We start from the raw sequence: 18,894 nt of genomic DNA, 5'->3' as shown, positions 1-18,894 counted from the left end.
GTTTAGTCACAGTGAACCCACAACTAACAGAACACTGTTCTAACCACGGCTGAAACTTGCAACGTATTGAGGAGATCGCACAGTTGTCGTTAGTGGCCAAATACAGCAGTCCATCCTGCAGGATTCGCTAGGGTTCGCATTTATGTTTAAGCATGCATCTCTCGATGCGCTTCCATATTTTCCATATATTTGTCCACCTCCCGGATATCTGATTCCTTTGCTCGCCGCTGTATAGCCGTGGAAGATGAAACAGAAGCGACGGTGAAGTGCGTACTTGTAGATGACGGTGGCGTTCCCGGAGCAGGCGACGGCGCTGATGGCCTGGTCGTGCAGCGGCGGCGCGGCCTCGCGGCTGAGCGCGTCGCGGACGATGGCCGCCAGGGGCCCCGGGCCGCGCTGCGCGCCGCACATAATGGCGCCCACCAGGTCGGGGTCCACCTCCAGCTCGTCCAGACTCTCCTCGCGTCCGGGCAGCGGCGAGGAGTACGAATCGGGGCACATGGACAGCCGCATGCACGCCCACGTCGACAGCGACTTCTTCAGTAGGCGCAGAGGGTGCTGCTCGGGGCCGGCTTGCAACGACTGCAGCAGCGGCTGCCTTATCAGCCGCCTCAGGAACGTCTACGACAGAATATGTACGACAGTTTTCCTTTATTTATTTATTTTTATCTGGCCCAGAAGAGGGCCATAGGGTCCTTTCTTACATCCAACCAGGCATTCTACATAATATCACCAGACAAAAGTTGGTCACCCACGTGTGCACACACAGACGAATCGTTAAGCCTTCACAGATGGCGCAGTCACATGCTCAACAGCACGTGCACTGCCTCTACATTAGCATAAGGCAGTAGTAGAGTTACAAAACTACCGTAGTCTACCACAAGTGCCGGCCGAAGTGGCCGTGCGGTTAAAGGCGCTGCAGTCTGGAACCGCAGGACCGCTACGGTCGCAGGTTCGAATCCTGCCTCGGGCATGGATGTTTGTGATGTCCTTAGGTTAGTTAGGTTTAACTAGTTCTAAGTTCTAGGGGACTAATGACCTCAGCAGTTGAGTCCCATAGTGCTCAGAGCCATTTGAACCATCTACCACAAGTAAGCGTAGGCTGTAGTAGTTTTCCTGGTAGCTTTGGTCAGTTAAGTTGATACCCGCGTTCTTGCATGTCAGGTGGGTTGCATACATGTGGGGCGTTACCTCCTAACTCTCTCTTTACATATGCGATCAGTGTCTTACTAGGTTCCACTGAAAACGAGAAGCGATGACCAGTCTAGAAAGGACTGAGTAACCTAAGGAACATTTTCGTCCTGTCTGTTACTCAATAATAAACAGTAGTTATAGAAAAACTGAAATTATCAATGTTTAATTCAGGTTTTATTCGAAAATTGTTGGTTTATAATGCGAAAAAAAGGATGTTACAGACAAAATAAAGGAAACAATACAGATTTATCATATAGTGCTAGAAAACACAGTATCCTCAACGATAAGGTAAAACAAAAAGAAAATACAAAACAACAATATCAAAATTCGCTTTAATACTTCCTCAGACTTACATAAAACCTGTTTCTATTATTCATAAGCAACTTTCCATTTATATGGTTCAGATGGCTCTAAGCACTATGGGAATTAACATCTGAGGTCATCAGTCCACTAAACTTAGAACTACTTAAACCTAACTAACCTAAGGACATCACATACATCCATGCCTGAGGCTGGATTCGAACCTGCGACCGTAGCGGCAGCGCGGTTCCGGACTGAAGCGCCTAGAACCGCTCGGCCACAGCGGCCGGCTTCCATTTATAAATAATAACTTTATCATGATAAAGAACGTTCTATTGTCTGCAAAATAGCAACAATAATTACACATTTTTTATATTTTTGCATGTGAACTGAACTTACATCAAAAGTAATTGCTTTGGTTACATACAGCACAGAAGTTACGCGAGCTACTAATTTTTATTGCTTATAAAATGCAATTTATATTCTGCAAGGGTGTACACAATGGACTAAGACTGAATGATGTGCCGTTCAAGTTACGTGCAAAACAAATAAATCAACGAGCAAAAAGCAAAGAGAAATTATCGGTTTCCAGTTTCTCTCTTACAAATTCATTTATGTTTCCTTTCCTTCCCTGCCAGTGCTACCAATACTACCGGTAATCGTGCCATTTACAACGTCACTTATGTAGTGTACCAAAAATAGCTAATCTAGGTAGTAACGATCGGTGTGACATTCAGGTTTCAAGCGGACATTGTATGTAAACATAGGTATATGTAAAGACGGTGACAGAGAGGCAAAAAGAGCCATTCGAGTTTGGCCGTGCCCATTGCCATACGGTTCATGAAGTTAATGGATCTACTGCTGTTTCGCGGGGGACTGTTCATCGTGTCTACAAACAGTGGTGTAACAATGGAACTGCATGCATGCAGTGAACGTGTGGAGTTGATCACCTCGCAACAGGCCGCTGCTCACCACTATTTTTCAAGATGACAACAGCAAATTTTATTGGGCTGAAAGAATATGTATCCAGTTTTCTGAACACTCTCCACCCTATTACATCACGACTGGCCTGCAAAATTACCTGACCCTTTAGAAAATCTGTGGGACATGTTGCTAAAACGCCAACGTCAGTATCCCCACAAATTGGTGGAACTGCTCTATCAAATCCTCAACGAGCTGCTTAACATGAATGCAACGTACATAACTTTCTTGAATCCAGACGGTTATTATGTCCTGGGGCGGAATTACGTGGTATTAAATAATGTTTGTAATGATTTCTCTAGGAGTGACTAATTTTTTTTTCCTGTGAGCTTATTTAACATTTTATTCACGTAATGACATAGATTTTACAAAGAGACTTACAAGTAACATCGGATACAACAGTTAGAAGTTATTACACGCCAAACAAGAAACGAAACGCTCAGAATGGGAGGAGGAAACGAAATAGATTGAGAGGATACGTGACGTTATTTCATTGATTACAATATCGAGTCAAATTTTCAAGAATTTGGCAGTATGAGCCCACTTAGCAGTATGACGAGACCGCCTCAGGCCGGGATGCATGGACTGATTCGGTTGGGAAGGGTGTCAGAAAGCCTCTGTGTTCTCTCCTGAGGCTAACTGGCCCACAACTGTTGTAACTGGTCTTTGATAGCCTCAGTACTGGCAGTGGGACGGGGTTGACGTCCGAGCTGATCCTGTCCTGTCCTGTGGAGGACAGATATGGCCATCTTGCTGGATATGGGAGTAGCTCAACATTACGCAGGCAGTTCACAGAGGCTCGTGTAATGTGTGGAGAAACTACGTCCTGCTGAAGAAAGACACCACGATACTGCCTCATTAGAGAGAACGCATGAGGGCCCAGGGTGTCCGTGACGAAGCATGGCGCCGTCAGAGTTCCATCAATCATTACCAGCCGTGACCTGAAGTCTTACTCGATGCCTTCCCACACCATGACGCGAGAAGTAACTCCGAGCTATGCCTCTCCTAAATTTTGGAACAATGGGGCCTCACCCCAGGTCGCCGCATACTCTCAGACGATGATATTCTACGGTAGTGCAGAAGCGCAGTGCACAGTATGGCGATCCTTCCTTGTGGCCACGCGTGAACGACAGGAACCTTGGCGACGAGTGTACCTACCTCAGATTACCCTGCAGTCCGACAATCTGCCAGTGCCAGTTCCGAATGTTCCATAAGTCTGGATGCTGCACGATTGGACCATCCGGCCAAATGAAGACCTAAAATGAGGCCCCCTTTCGAAATCTGTGAAGTGTTCATAACGCTGTCGACCCTCCTTATATATCCTACCAGGCCTGGTAACATTATATGTGGGAAACAATGCACACTGGTGGACATTCTACCTGTCACCGCGAATTGCAACTCAAATCATTTACATGTCCATCGATGCTGTGTACGTGTAGGAAGTTACACTGACCATGTCTTCTGAGTGCTTAACTTTTTTGTCAAGCAGTGTACAACACGAATAATGGAACGCAGTAGCAGCTAAAGTAGAAACAGGCGGAGCTGATATTCGTTCATGAAACGTAGAAAAACAATGGCAGATTAGAATCAGATAGATTTTATCTGAGGGCGCTGGCAGCAATAGGCGTGAGAGAAGGGAGGGGCAAAAGAGGGAAAGAGAAACGTAGTAGAAACAGGTAATGAGGGGAAAAAAGTGGCGTGACAGAGGAACGAAGAGAAAAGATGGAGGCCTTTGTTGTACTGTTGACAGGGAAAAACTAACCATTTGCACTCACTTTTAGGAAAAAGTTATTACGACAAAAGGAAAAGCTTTTTCTTAAAAATAACATGGCATTGACTTGTGCGCCGAATGCGAGGTGAACAGCAGCGACAGAGAAGTTTCTGAATGTTTCAATTTTGTAGACAGAAACAGTTAGGATACAACATAAGTGAGACTTTGTGTTGCGATTATGTTGACACGAAAGAACTTTAGCTCTGATGTGAGCTACTGGACTGCACACATACTCAGGAATCTACGATATAGACGTACCACGTGGTAGTCACGTAACTCGTCTGGCCACAACCATCATAGCAGTCTCTATGAAGAATGTGGGTGCTCAACATATGATACGTCTCTTGTGAGAGAATAAAAATGTTAGTGATCCACCAGAGTTGTGGAATAAGTAATGATTCAAACAGTGCCTGTAACTGCAGCGCACTGTTCCAAGAGGACTGACTGCCTTACTCAATGATCTGTGCCAACAGAGAACCGTCAGCAGCTAGCCATGACCAAGTCCTCAGACAATCACCACCTTTCAAGAGGCGCATAATCAGCAGATGCAGCAGCTGGACGAGCTTTCTTAGCTCGGCCTGGAGCAGCCTAAGCACAGTGTGCTGTTCTTGCAGTACCTGATGGGATTGGGTTTGTGACCCGACAGATTGAGGGTCCTAACAGTTGATTTGGGTTTGTCCTGAATCTGCTGGGAAGCGGATCACTCCTGCAGCCAACGTGTTGTTGGTTGATGGTGTGGTTGGTGGCCCAGGTCCCTGACGAGACTGTTGCGGGATTCGCCCACTTTTTCGTAGAACTTGCATGCTGTGGACCGGAAGCAGTCCTTCAGCAGCTGGATGCTGGTGTCTTCATGTAGTTGTTGCATGGGATAAGTCCTGGGTAGGCGCAGGGCGAGTATAAGCGCCCTGTTTTGGACCCTTTGTAGGGTGGCTGTCTTAGACTCAACGGCATTGCCTCACACAATGGCCGTGTACTCCAGCACTGGGCATATCAGTGTGAGCTACAGCATAATGCCATGGTAAGGAGTCAGGGTCGACCCTATATTCAGCATAAGGTATAGGGCACAGAGGCGCCCTGTAGCCACCTCGCTAATCCAAAGAATGCGAGGGCGCCACGAGAGGTAACGCCAAGGTAAACTGCAGCCTTGGAGAAGGAGATTAGTGTTTAACGTCCCGTCGACAACGAGGTCATTAGAGACAGAGCACAAGCTCGAATTATGGAAGGATGGGGAAGGAAATCGGCCGTGTTCTTTCAAAGGAACCATCCTGGCATTTGCCTGAAGTGATCTAGGGAAATCACAGAAAACCTAAATTTGGATGTCTGGACACGGGATTGAACTGTCGTCCTCCCGAATGCGAGTCCAGTGTGCTAACCACTGCGCCACCTCATTCGGTTCTGCAATCTTGGTCCATGATATGGGTCCTCCTGTGATGGTGAGTTGTGCAAGGTCCTGCAGTATCCTCCTCTTAGTGGAGTGACCACCTTGCTCTTGGCAGGATTGAACTTGAGGTGCCACTTAGTGGACCAAGCCCCCAGTGCCTCACAGTTGAGTTCCAGGTGGCGTTCCATGGTGTGAGCGTTCACGCTGTGGGTGAACGGGGTAGTGTCATCAGCACAGAGAGCTAACTCCACCCTGTCCACCTGCGGCACATCAGCCATATAGAGGGAGTACAGCAGAGGGCCCAGAACGGACCCCTGAGTCATCCCAGCTTGGATAGGCTGGATGGTAGATGTCCACTGGTCAGCCTACACGTGGAACGAGTGGCCAGAGAACTGTGACTTCATAAGGACCACATGCTATATTGGGACCCCATATATAGACAGTTTGTACATGAGGCCGTCATGCCACACAGATTCAAAGGCTCGGGAGACATTCAGGAATACTGCACCAAGGTATTCCCTCATCGCCAGGGCCCCCATTGTACGCTCCATCAGACACAACAGCTGGTGAGTAGTGGCATGGCCACCCCAAAAACCAAACTGTTCATTCAGGTGGAGATGTTCCTGGATGACAAGCTGAAGAAGGCACTTCACATAGATCCTCTTGAATACTTTCGAGAGGGCCGGTAACAGATTAATGGGCCAGTAATTTGATGGCAATCATGGGTCCTTGCTGAGTTTTGGGATGGCCACCACTTCCACGTGCTTCCATACAGAAGGGAAGACCCCCAAAAGTAGAATCTCATTGAAGATGGCCACCATACCTTGATGCACTGCTGGCAGTATGTGCAGCAGGAGCGTGCCAGTTATGCCATCACTGCTATCAGACTTTTGGGCATTCAGTGTCCAAAGTTGTGAAGTGACCTCCTCAGCAGAGATCGGAGTGATGATGTCATCTTCCTTCCTGGCAGCCAGGAAGGTGGGGAGTCGTTCCTCAATGAGGCATATATGGGTCACGTCAACGACATCCTCTGCTGGCGTGAAGTTGGCTTGGAAGGTGTCAGCCAATATACTGGCTTTGGCGTTAGGGTCGCTGATGGGTTCCTGGTCGACGAACAGAGGTGGGGTGATTGTCTGCGCTGCAGGAAGCTATACATGACATGTCATGCACTGCCATCATCAGGGTTGAGGGTGGCGACCAAGTTAGCCCACTCCCTGTTCAGGTGGGCCTCCACAGCTGCCTTAATCTCGCAACACAGTTGGTTTAGTAAGAGTTTTGTGGCCAGTTGATGCATGAGTTGCCACTCACGGAACAGACGATTTTTTGCAGCAATATCTGTCAAGATGGGATATGGCAGGTGACAGTAGAAGTCTCATGGTCGTTGAGGGTGGACAGGTGTGGCGGCGGCAGCTGTTCAGAGCAGTGCAGCAGTGAGGAAGGTGAGGGTCGCCTCAGCCCCTTCTTCCATTGGGTTTGGTGCATGTTAGAGGAGGGCGAGCACCTTATCCTGGTATCGTTCAACGTCAACATTCCTGTAGGAGGGGCAGCCAGCTTGGACCGATCACATCCGTGTCAAAGATCATGGGGATGTGATCCAATGACAAGGCTGTTCTCATTGTGGCAGACGTAAACCAGTCGACTGCCTTGAGTAAGGTGAGGTCAAGGACATAAGGCTGCCAATGATCTGGGAAGATCGTTGGTGTCGAAAGGCCCCACGATTTTGGCGCCGTACTGCTCTGCAAAACGCAGGAGGCGATGTCCACTGTCATTGGTAAGGCGAGAGTTTCATTGCATGGACTTTGACTTTGCATTGAAGTCCCCGCCAATGAAAATCCGCCCGTCCACTGCCAGCAGTGTGTCAATTTCAGCACTCTGAAGAAGCCTCCACAGAAGCTGGTAGGCCGCAACGAGGCTGATCTTGCCAGCAGTGGTGTGGACCAGAACACCAGTGGCTTCGATTGTGGCCAGCTGTGATAGGTGCACCTGGTGGTGTCGGATAGAGGTCTTGACATAGACAGTGGTGCCACCACCAGCAGTCAGTCTTTCCTTCCGGTAACAGCAGAAGTTCGCCGCCTTGACAGCGATTCCAGGCTTCTCATCACAGAGAAATTGCCTGAATTCTCCTTGTTGTGGGACGGGACTATTTGTGTTGAAAGCACAGATCTTCAGGCTGTAGATATTGTCGTTATCCATCTGCTACATGGAGGCAACGGCGACCTGGAGGGCCGTCGATACAGTGGAGATTAGAGCTGGGAGCTGTAACATGACTGTATTAAGGATTTTCAGTAGATAACGGAGCTTGTTTGCAGGAACCCCATTGGTTGGCATGGTCGCAGGATGGAGTCCTGAGCAACAGATGTGACATGGGTGGTCGCAGCAGGGAAGGCAGGCTGTGCCAGCACGGCTGCGGCATTGTGCTGGGTAGCACAGTCAGCCTGTTGTGGGGCAAGGGCCCCAGGAGGGTGTCCTCCATGGAGTCCGCGATGCTGAGAGGTGGATTGCTTGACAGTCACCTGTGCTTTGGCGACAGACGCGTATCTGACTCCAGGCTGCACATTGCGTGCCACCCTGCAGCCACGTTTGTGCATCTTGAACACAGTGCAACCCCTATAGCTAGCTACATGGATTTCACTACAGGTGCAGCACTGCAGCGGGTCTCCTTTCTTCTTCTTGCTCTGATGATGCCCAGCGCACTTGACGCAGCGGATAGGCATGGTAAAATTCTTGGAAACACGGTCGAGTCCTTGGAAAAAAAACAATGCAATCTCCTGCCCTTGGCTCGAAGTGTCTCGACCGAGACATCGATGTCGGCGATTCTGTCGACATTGAAGATCTTGCAGTTGTCAACCAGGGCGACGAGAAACAGGGGCATGCTCCTGTGCATTCTTGGAAACTTCGTGGGTTCCACTGTGGAAACTGCGAAGCCCATGTTGACCAGCCCTTATTTGAGGTGTTCAGGTACCATGCATTGAGGGGAAGGTGGCGGAAAACTACCTTCAGGAGCTTCAGAGGCTCAGCATTGTGTGTAAAACGATGGAGCCCCTGTTGCCAGGTGAATGCCATTAGTTTGTTGTGGTCGTCGAATGTGGCAGGGAAGACCCGCTGGAGGTACTGAAACTTTATTTTGAAGCTTGTGATGTTGGTGACGTCCTTCAGCAACTTGTTGAAAGTAATGTAGTCTTCCTTCCACTGCATGACAATCGGTGGAGGTCTAAGCGGCTTTGGTCTCTGTTGAGAACTGGGGTCTTCATCCATCAATGGCCACATCCGGGTCAACCAGGAAGCGGTTCGAAGTTGCGACACGTTGTGGTTGTACTTTTTGGAGCTTCTGTACCTGGGCAGTGCGCTTCCACCCAGGCTTCCAGAAGCTGTCGTTCTGAGACTAAGGCGGATTGGCGACCCTGGAGCGTCCTGGTCAGTCGCCTTCTTCTTAGTCTGCCTCCTGTGAACGGAAGAATTTGCGGCGGCGGTCAAGGTATCGTCCGTATCCGCCACGGCTGCTCGCTTACGCGAGACCTGTGACACCTCCATGTGTGTCTGGTGCGAGAGGAGGCGTTCGCCTCAGGTATGTCCTGAGTCGTCAGAGCAATTGCTTCTGGTCGGGCAGTGACTTCTTGTGTAGTCACGCTGAGTTGAGTGGAAGTTGGCAGGGCAGTGGCCTCTAGACTGGCAGAGACCGATGGGGCAGCCAGCAAGACATCGGTTGTTTGAATATCCGAGCCTGGGGGCGCAACACCAGTAGAGGTAACCAGCAGGACTCTGACTTCTTGAATAGCCGGATCTGGTGGCTCACCACCCTTCGGGGCAGCCACTGGCAGGGCAGTGCCTTCTTGAATAAACACGCCTGGCAGGGATCACGGCGGTAGTCTGACCTCTTCACTGGCCGCGCCTGGCCGTGTCTGCAAGTAGAGTTGAAACGCTTTGAACCCCTTTTCCTCGGCATCAAGGCCAGGATATGCACCGCTATGAGAAAAGTGCATAATTACAGCGTACAGCTGAGGCGCCGATAGCGGGCAAACGTCCTTAGTAGAAGTCAACGCGTCGTCCGTCTTAGAAAGCATAGTTGTCTTATGTGGGGGGCGGGGGGGGGGGGGGCAGATTGGGCCACCGACGGGGCAGGGCTCAGTCGCCTAAGGATGTCCCGCCGAACAGCCATCCGCACACCCTTCGCCCGAGCAGCGCGGTCCTTCTCACACGGCATACTAACTCGGAATGATGCATAATCAGCCTCCTGACAGCAGTATTTATACCACCACCTCAGTATCGTTTTATAGCAGTCCTCAAGGAAATGGAATAGAATAAAAGTATAAATTCTCATTGTGCACAGCTTAGGATTTGTGATTATGTCTTCGTTCTACTTCACAACGTTCTACCGTGTCACGCCGAAGTGCCTCAACGATGTCATCCACTTTAGTGGTTTTCCACTGACGCTATACTCGAATGATGCCGACTACGTCCGCATTGCGTATTACTCCACATGTACTTAGGCTTGAAGTGACTCGTCATGCACGTGGAAGCAAAATTTATAGATGATAGCGGATGCAGAATTCTATAAAGAATCATTTAAACATCGTTTCTAAAGAAAGCCAAATGGGTGATTAAAAATTTTAAGATGACTGTCACCTTCACCACTTGCTGTTGTATAAGTAAGTGGTCAGCAGAACACAAGTCAAATGAGTCATGCCAATGAGATTTTCCAATCTAAGATTTAGAAACAATATAGCTTTCAATGGCTAGACGAATTAACAGAAATGGAGGGTATAAAGTTCACTATGAGTTTCAGGAAGACACACGCGCAAAACGCATTACATAATTTCACAGATATCAGAAATAAACACTATCTTTCGTATGTTAAGGTATCTCTGAGATCTGGGAAGAGACTTTACGTAATGGGGGCATTGTGCAGTCTAAACTGAAAATACGTGGTACGGCAGTACGAGACCGCTTAGAGTGCTTAAAAGAGTACTTGGATGTGGCGGTCTTGACTGCGTCTTGCGTACGTTGGCGTACAGTTTTAGGAAAGAATGACATTACGTGCGGTTGTCTTGCCGACCATGAATGAATCCGGGAAAAGTGGGATCATTTCTTCTGCAGAGACGAGTCACCGTTTAGCCTGGAGAGGGTTTCTCACCGTCCGTCTGTCTGGTGCACCCTTAGGACACGTTACAACCGAGCCAGCTTTGTGGATACAGGGCGATATTGTGGTGCCAGTATTCTCATCTGGATAGAGAATCAAATTAGGACGACGTGCGCCAATGCATTTAATTCCTACGGAGACTGTGACAGCTGCGATCTACATGAATGACGTCATTAAACGGTATGTGTACGTTTTTTTGGTGGATGTGGTCTCGGAATAGATAAAACGGGTTACGATAACCTACCTCATGAAAAAATCACACATCTAGGGGCCAGGAAATATAAACGTTGTTCAAGGCTGTAGCCCAGGTAGCTGAAGCACGCTATTGCGGCGGCGCTCGACCCGGTGGTAAGCCATTTCGAATCCTAGAGGTGGAAGAAGTTTTCAGGGTCGTTATTCGGCCGGAAAGGGGAAGAGAGAGTGCGTGCGAAACTGTCGATGGTGATCCGTCCGTCGGATGGAGTCGCTGAAACCGGAGATGCCCTTGGCGTTACTCGAAAGGAGTAGGCTAAGTGACAGTACCGAGTTTCACTCTCTCTCTTCTCTTAGAACCATACAACACAAACATGACACACACCATTACAGTCACCTACACTCAGAAGATACATTTGGCGAAGAAAAGGCGCCACTGAGAAAGAAGGGAGGGAAAAACTTCCAATTAGAGGGTTGAACCTACCCCTTGGAATCTTCCAGGGAATTATATCACATGACTTCAACTGTTGCAGCCATAGCGCTGCTACCATGGAACATTGCTCATTGTTGACGTCTGTTGGGCGTGTTGCCGCAAACCTTGCTAGACAGCCTGACCCACAGTATAGGGAACCATTGTGCATTCCGCTCTGGACATGCGAGGTCACTATATCCTATATTGACGTTCTGTATGCTATTAATTCGGGAAAAGAGAAGGAGCTGTAGGTTGGGGACACACTACAAAGGGTAAGGGCCACACGCAGCCCGTGGTTGACGACCCATTATTGGTTTAGTTTTAGTGCAAGAACAATATCTGATCAAAAGTATCCGAGCATCCGTATGTAGTGCGGAACTGGCCACTAGATGTCACGAGAGGTGGCTGTCAGTACAAAGGGAGACAGAGTGTATTGTGTTGTCAGTACAGAAGCAGTAACATCAGAATTGGGCAATCAGGGAGCTCAGACTTCGTACGTGGACTAGTCATCGGTAGTCACCTGAGTGACAGACCCATCGAGGACATTTCTGTCCTTCTACATCTACCCAAGTCTATTGTTGATTATGTGATTGGGCAATGGAAACGTGAAGGAAGAGCAACAGCTAAAGCAAGATCAGGCAGATCTCATGTACTGATGGAAAGGGTCTATCCAGCGTTGCGAAGGGTGGTTGTAAAAAATCAATGGATGGTTCAAACGGCTCTGAGCACTATGGGACTTAACTTCTGAGGTCATCAGTCCCCTAGAACTTAGAACTACTTAAACCTAACTAACCTAAGGACATCACACACATCCATGCCCGAGGCAGGATTCGAACCTGCGACCGTAGTGATTGCGCGGTTCCAGACTGTAGCGCCTAGAACCGCTCGGCCACACTGGCCGGCAAAAAAATCAATGGAAGAAATCACTTTTGAGTTCCAGAGTGCTACCAGCAGTCCATGGAGTGCTTAGGGAGTTAAAAGAATGAAGTACAATTGTGGAGGAGCTCCTTATAAACCACACATTTTTGTAGTCATTGCTACGCAACACGACAGGCAGTGTAAGGAGCGATGCCACTGCACGGTGGGTGGCTGGAAGCGAGTGATTTAGAGTGACGAATCACACCACATCCTGTTGCAATCCGATGTAAGGGTTTGTGTTTGGCAGGAGCCTGGAAAACGTTACCTGCCACTATGTTCAGTGCCAATGGGGAAGCACAGAGGAGGTGGTGTTACGGTGAGGTGGTGTTCATCAGGGTTAAGGTGTCGCCGCCTTACTGCGCTTAAAGAAACGCTAAATGCAGCGGATATGAACACATTTTACAGAATCTTGACTGTCTAAAGTAGAGAAACTGCTTGGCGACCATGACAATATATCAACAGGACTGTGCACCCGTTCATTAAGGTAGCATCTGTGAGCCAATGGCTTGAGGACAACAACATTGCTAAAATGAACTGGCCTGTCCAGAGTCGCAACCTGACCCTAATGGAACCCCTTTGTGACGAGTTGGAACGTCGACTTTGCTCCAGACCCCAGTGTCAAACATCACTACCCTCGCTTGTTTCGGTTCTTGAGGAAGAATGTGCTGTCATTCCTCTACAGACGTACAGACACCTCACTGAAACTATTCCCGGCATAGTTCAAGCCACCATAAAGACTGCTGATAGATGTCCTGATATTTTGGACCAGATAGTGTTTATTCACTGTGATAAGTTACATGTTCAAATCACGAAGCCAGTACCGAGAAGATCTGCATGATGCCAGGTCTGTAGCGTAGGCGGTCGAGAATGTCCCCAAAATAGGTGGTGGCGACGGCCCAGGGCCCGGGCGCCGTGTCCTTCTCGAGGAAGGAGGCGGCCAGCCCGAGCGCGGCGCGGTAATCGAGCAGCTGCGCCGCTGTCAGGCTGAAGGCGTCGTCGAGCAGCTGCGCGCGGCCCTCCGCTGGCACCGCCTCCACGTCGCGCGCCAGCAGGCTGCTCAGCCGCCGCCACTGCAGCACGTTGCGCGCGTAGTTCACGCGGAAGTAACCTGCAACACACGCACACACTCGTTACCGTGATATAGGACGACCTCCGTCCCTCACTTTCCTTACGGTTTCATCACCCCGTGTATTTGAGAAGCATTAGATTTGACTTTATGTCATACAAAAATTAATATTGGATATATGGATGAAAAAAGTTATTCGAAGGCAAGGCAAAAACAACGTACTCAGCCTGGTAGTGAAATGTCAAAAATGCAATTACTTTTGTCGATGTAGCCCTCTTTTAGGTCAATGCAGATTGACCAATACTTTTCCAATGAGTGGTTCCGATCAACACAGTGTGGTCATGGAACCTGCAGTAGCCGCTTCATTTGTTCATAAACATTTTTATTTATCTTTATTTTTGGATATAGAAACAGATGAATGTCAGACGTTATCTAATCTGGCAAAACGGGATAGATGCTCCAACAATACGTACTTCAAATCCCTCAGTTTCCTTTGCTAAAACACATTTCTGACACTTGTATTTTCCTCATGAAAGTTTTTTTCTTTTTTTACAAATAAGGCTTTTCTCTCATGTGTGTTTTTATCAAGTTTATCAGAAGAGATGCGTGCAACTGGCCAGATATTGCCAGATATTGTTTGCCCCTTGCAAGATATGCTTACGCCTACACATATATGAAGACTTCGAAAGCAACCTTATGGGCTATGGTGGCGGGTACTGCTACGATTTCCCCCTTTTCTATTCCGTTTGAAATTCGATGGCGGGAAGAACAACAGCCGGTAAGTCTCCTTATGCGTTCGACTTTCTGGTATTCTCCTATCATGGTCATTTTGCGAAAAGTATGTGGAGGGAAATGATATGTTGCCCAAGTTTTCTTAGGATGTATGCTCTCGTAATTGTAACAGTAAGCTTTTCCTTGATTCACAACGTCTCTCTGTCAGCGTTGACCACTTTAACTTGATGCCGGCCGGGGTGGCCGAGCGGTTCTAGGCGCTACAGTCTGGAACCGCGCGACCGCTACGGTCGCAGGTTTGAATCCTGCCTCGGGCATGGATGTGTGTGATGTCCTTAGGTTAGTTAGGTTTAAGTAGTTCTAAGTTCTAGGGGACTGATGACCTCAGATGTTAAGTCCCATAGTGCTCAGAGCCATTTGAACCATTTTAACTTGATGAGCGTCTCCGTGTCGCTGTCGAGCTTATTGAAGGAAACGTGCCGAAACGTATTGCTCACCATAGGATCTTCCCTATACCTCTATTAATCCTACCAGCTAAGGGTCTGAGACTGACAAGCAGTACTGAAGAATTGATAGAACGAGGGTTTTATACGTTACCTCTTTGCAAGTGAACTACATTTCCGTAGGATGCTTCCAATGAATCTCACTTTGGCATCTGCTTACCTACAACTAACTTTATGTGGTTGTTCCATTTCAGGTTGTCTTGCACGCATACTGTTAGATATTTTACCGATGTTATGTCCACAGCGATTGATCATCAGTCCCATAATGAGACAATCGGGGGCCTTTTCACATATTTATGAGTAACATGTTGCGTTTATTTGTATTGGAGGGCCTACTTCCAGTACTTGCCACCGTCTGTCTGCTGCAAGTCGTCTTGTATTTCGCTACAGTTTTCTGGCGTTGCAACTTTTCTATACACAGCAAAATCATCCGTGAGCAGCCGTTTATATTCTGACGTTATCCACCTGTACATTTATGTACTTCGTGAGCAGTAATGGCCCTGTAACACTCTTCGAACGATGATTCCTCCCCGCCAAGAACGACATGCTGATTCCTACGAGTGTGGCTGAAAAGGAATTCCTACTTTTTATGCGAAAACTCTTTAAGCTTTTTAAATTAAACTTTATTAACTTTCTACACCTTTCTTCTCCATGCATATATTTATTTCTCAACATAGTTACGAACACATTTCTCCCTACGAGGGACCAGTTCGTTGATACCGTCACTGTAGAATGCTTGACTTTATTGACGGAGCCGCAACCTCATCTCTAAATGTACTGTTTCATCACTATCTAAGTGGAGTCCTCGAAGGTGTTCTCCAAGTTTTGGAGCAAAATGAAAATCGGATGGGGCCAAGTATGTATGGAGAATGATCCATGCCAGTGAACCCAAGCCGTCAGACTGTTGCAGATGTCGCAACGCTGGAGTGTGATCTGGCATTGTCATGCTGAAGTCCGCCTGCTTAGCTGAGTGGTAACGTGCTTGCCTGCTTTGCAGTGGGCCCGGGTTCGATTCCCGGACGGGTTCGAGATTTTATCCGCTCGTGGATTGGGTGTTGTGGTGTTATCATCATCACCGACACGCAAGTCGCCCAATGTGGTGTCACCTGCAATAAGACTTGCAACTCTGCGGCCGAATTCCCCCGGAAGGGGCCTCACGGCCATCAATGCCATATGTGGACGAACTCTTTGGCAAGTTTCCTGCGGTTAGAAACTCGCTTACTCCACTGTGTTTCTCACACACCTACAAAGTATCGTTACACACCGCCATGTTACACGCTAGAACCCTCTAGCGGCACAGTGTTGCAACTTGCGTCAACGAAGTCGACCGAGTAATACGCATGACATGTAATACCTCAACTGATATTGAGAACACAATAAAAAATTCAGAGCCATTACTTTCCAGTACGCTCTCTTCCATATACAGTATACACTGCCTGACAAAACAAGTGAATTACTTACAAGACGTGATCGGATATCAATTAACTCGCAACTTCGTACACATACATACAATTGATACACACCATTGACAGGCATGTCAATGATTATAGTTGCAGTTCTCTGTGGTGGGTAGAAAATTCAAATGGCTCTGAGCACTATTGGACTTAACAACTGAGGTCATCAGTGTCCTAGAACTTAGAACTACTTAATCCTAACTAACCTAAGGACATCACACACATCCATGCCCGAGGCAGGATTCGAACCTGCGACCGTAGCAGTCGCGCGGTTCCGGACTGAAGCGCCTAGAACCGCTCGGCCACCGTGGCCGGAGTGGCGGGTAGAATGGCCATCAGAGTACATTAGTGTTGTTCGTGTTTAATTTTGTAATCAGACCTGCTAGGGTATGTAAGGGGCGTGAAGAGCGTCAGATACTGATTGATCACTGATAGACACGGAAATTCCGTGTACATGTGTGATACAGCGTTATCAGAACTCTACAGCGTTTGGAAGGGGTCTCATTGCGGGTCTTCATTTGGACGGCTGGTCGAATCGTACGATATCCAGATTTGTGGGGAATTTGGATTCAACAGTGGCCCGATGTTTGGCTGCATGGGAACATGAGCGCCAGCGTACTCGCCGTCTAGATTCCGGTCGACTGCATCCGACCACCATTATGTACGATGACCACCCTGTGCACCAAGCACATCATAACTCTTTCACATCTGCACCTGCCATCCGAGAACAATTAATGCACTATGTGCAACATTCTATCTCATACCGCATCACTGGTCAGCGACTAGGAGCAGCTGACTAGGGAATTTCCGTCCCATGCCTAGGCTGTGCTTGGAGTGGTGCCGTAAGTGGGCAGCATGGACTGCTGATGACTGGAGTCACATCGTGTTCAGCGATGAATCGCAATTTTGCGCTACCCCAGATGATGGTTCAAAAATGGTTCAAATGGCTCTGAGCACTATGGGACTTAACATCTGCGGTAATCAGTCCCCTAGAACTTAGAACTACTTAAACCTAACTAACCTAAGGACATCACACACATCGATGCCCGAGGCAGGATTCGAACCTGCGACCGTAGCAGTCGCGCGGTTCCGGACTGAGCGCCTAGAATCGCTCGGCCACCACGGCCGGCTACCCCAGATGATCATCGACGGCAAGTATGACGGCGACGTGAGGTGAGGCCCCATTCTTCCGTTTGGGAGTCACAGCGGTGTTACTCCTGGCGTTATGGTGTGGGGCGACATCAAGTATGACTTCAGGTCACGTCTGGTAGTGACTGAGGGAACTGACGGCACCGCCGTATGCCGCGGTCATCACGTGAGACTCAATCGGGGGGGGGGGGGGGGGGCATTTTTCAACAGGACATTACTCGTCCACGCATGGCACGTGTCTTTATGAATTGTTTGCGAGATGTTGAGGTACTCTCGTGGCCATCCAGGTCCTCAGATATGTCCGTGATAGAACATGTGAGGGACCACCTCGGATGTCATATCCGTCCCAATGCCAGCTTCCAGAATATAGCAGATAAATCATTGGAAACTGTAAGAATTGTGAAATACCTAAGAGAAACCGTCCAGAGCGATGTAGAATGAAGTTATCACATAAAAGTACCTATAAGAAAAGTAGAAGCCTGACATATTGAGAGGATTTTAAGGAAATGTGATTTATCCACGAAAGAAATGGCTTACAAAATAATTGTAAGGCGCAGCCGACACCTGGCTTTAGTATTAGCTATAATAAGACATGAATGGATTGCTGTATTTATTAAAAGGTTTCATTCTTTTGTAATTATTACCTTCTTTATGAAGTTATATAACTACATTGTATGAATGCTGTACTACATTAGCATTTATATAAGCATTCGAGCTATAGCTTCATGCTCCTTCCTTTTCCCATTCCTATTTACCCTCCTTTTCTTACATGTATGGTGTGTGGGTAGGGTAGGATAGTGTCCTTGTTGTCTTATATAGGCGTTGCCGACCGCAGCGCCGTCTTCTGCCTGTTCACGTATCTCTGTATTTGAATACGCATGCCTATACCAGTTTCAGTGGCGCTTCAGTGTATGACGACTGTTTCTGATTACCATTCTATCCAGTGTATGTCACATATGTTCGTTTTATTTCTGCCGAACACTTTGTGAATATGTTTTCGTTTTTAAGCTAATCAAATGGTTCAAATGGCTCTGAGCACTATGGGACTCAACTGCTGAGGTCATTAGTCCCCTAGAACTTAGAACTAGTTAAACCTAACTAACCTAAGGACATCACAAACATCCATGCCCGAGGCAGGATTCGAACCTGCGACCGTAGCGGTCTTGCGGTTCCAGACTGCAGCGCCTTTAACCGCACGGCCACTTCGGCCGGCGTTTTTAAGCTGTGACACCTACATTATATAATCAAAAGTCTTATCATGCCCAGCAGTAAGTAACACACTCTCAAGAATTTTTTAAATCTTTTAATTTAAAGCGATTTTTATCGATGCTACATCGCATTGACATAATGTTACATATTTTCTGGTCCACTGTGGTTTCATGTGCACTGAGGTGACAAAAGTAGTAACATAACAATACACACATGTACCAATGGCGTTAGTACCCCGTACACAAGGTATGAAATGGCAGTGCATTGACAGACCTGTCATTTGTATTCAGGCGATTCATGTAAAAAGGTTTCCGACATGATTATGGCCGCACGACGGGAATAACAGACTTTGATCGCGGTATGGGAGTTGGAGCTAGACGCATGGAACATTTTATTTCGGAAATCGTCAGGGAATTCAATCTCCCGACATCCACA

At 47.9% G+C, this 18,894-nt stretch overlaps 1 protein-coding gene across 1 annotated transcript in view; it reads right to left on the bottom strand.

Annotated features, from left to right (window-relative positions):
- Positions 1 to 18,894, bottom strand: part of LOC126470948 (aminopeptidase N-like) — a 536,862-nt gene that overhangs the window by 83,464 nt on the left and 434,504 nt on the right. Inside the window, exons 12-13 of the mRNA XM_050098998.1 lie at positions 13,168 to 13,454; positions 275 to 621 (exon numbers count right to left, since the gene is read on the bottom strand). Of these exons, the coding sequence (XP_049954955.1) occupies positions 275 to 621; positions 13,168 to 13,454 (634 nt within the window). The remainder of the gene's footprint in view (positions 1 to 274; positions 622 to 13,167; positions 13,455 to 18,894) is intronic.

The sequence above is a fragment of the Schistocerca serialis genome, chromosome 3, assembly GCF_023864345.2.
Source record: "Schistocerca serialis cubense isolate TAMUIC-IGC-003099 chromosome 3, iqSchSeri2.2, whole genome shotgun sequence".
Taxonomy (NCBI): Eukaryota; Metazoa; Arthropoda; class Insecta; order Orthoptera; family Acrididae; genus Schistocerca; species Schistocerca serialis.
The sequence above is the reverse complement of the archived record's forward strand: the minus strand, read 5'-3'. Positions and strand labels throughout refer to the sequence as shown.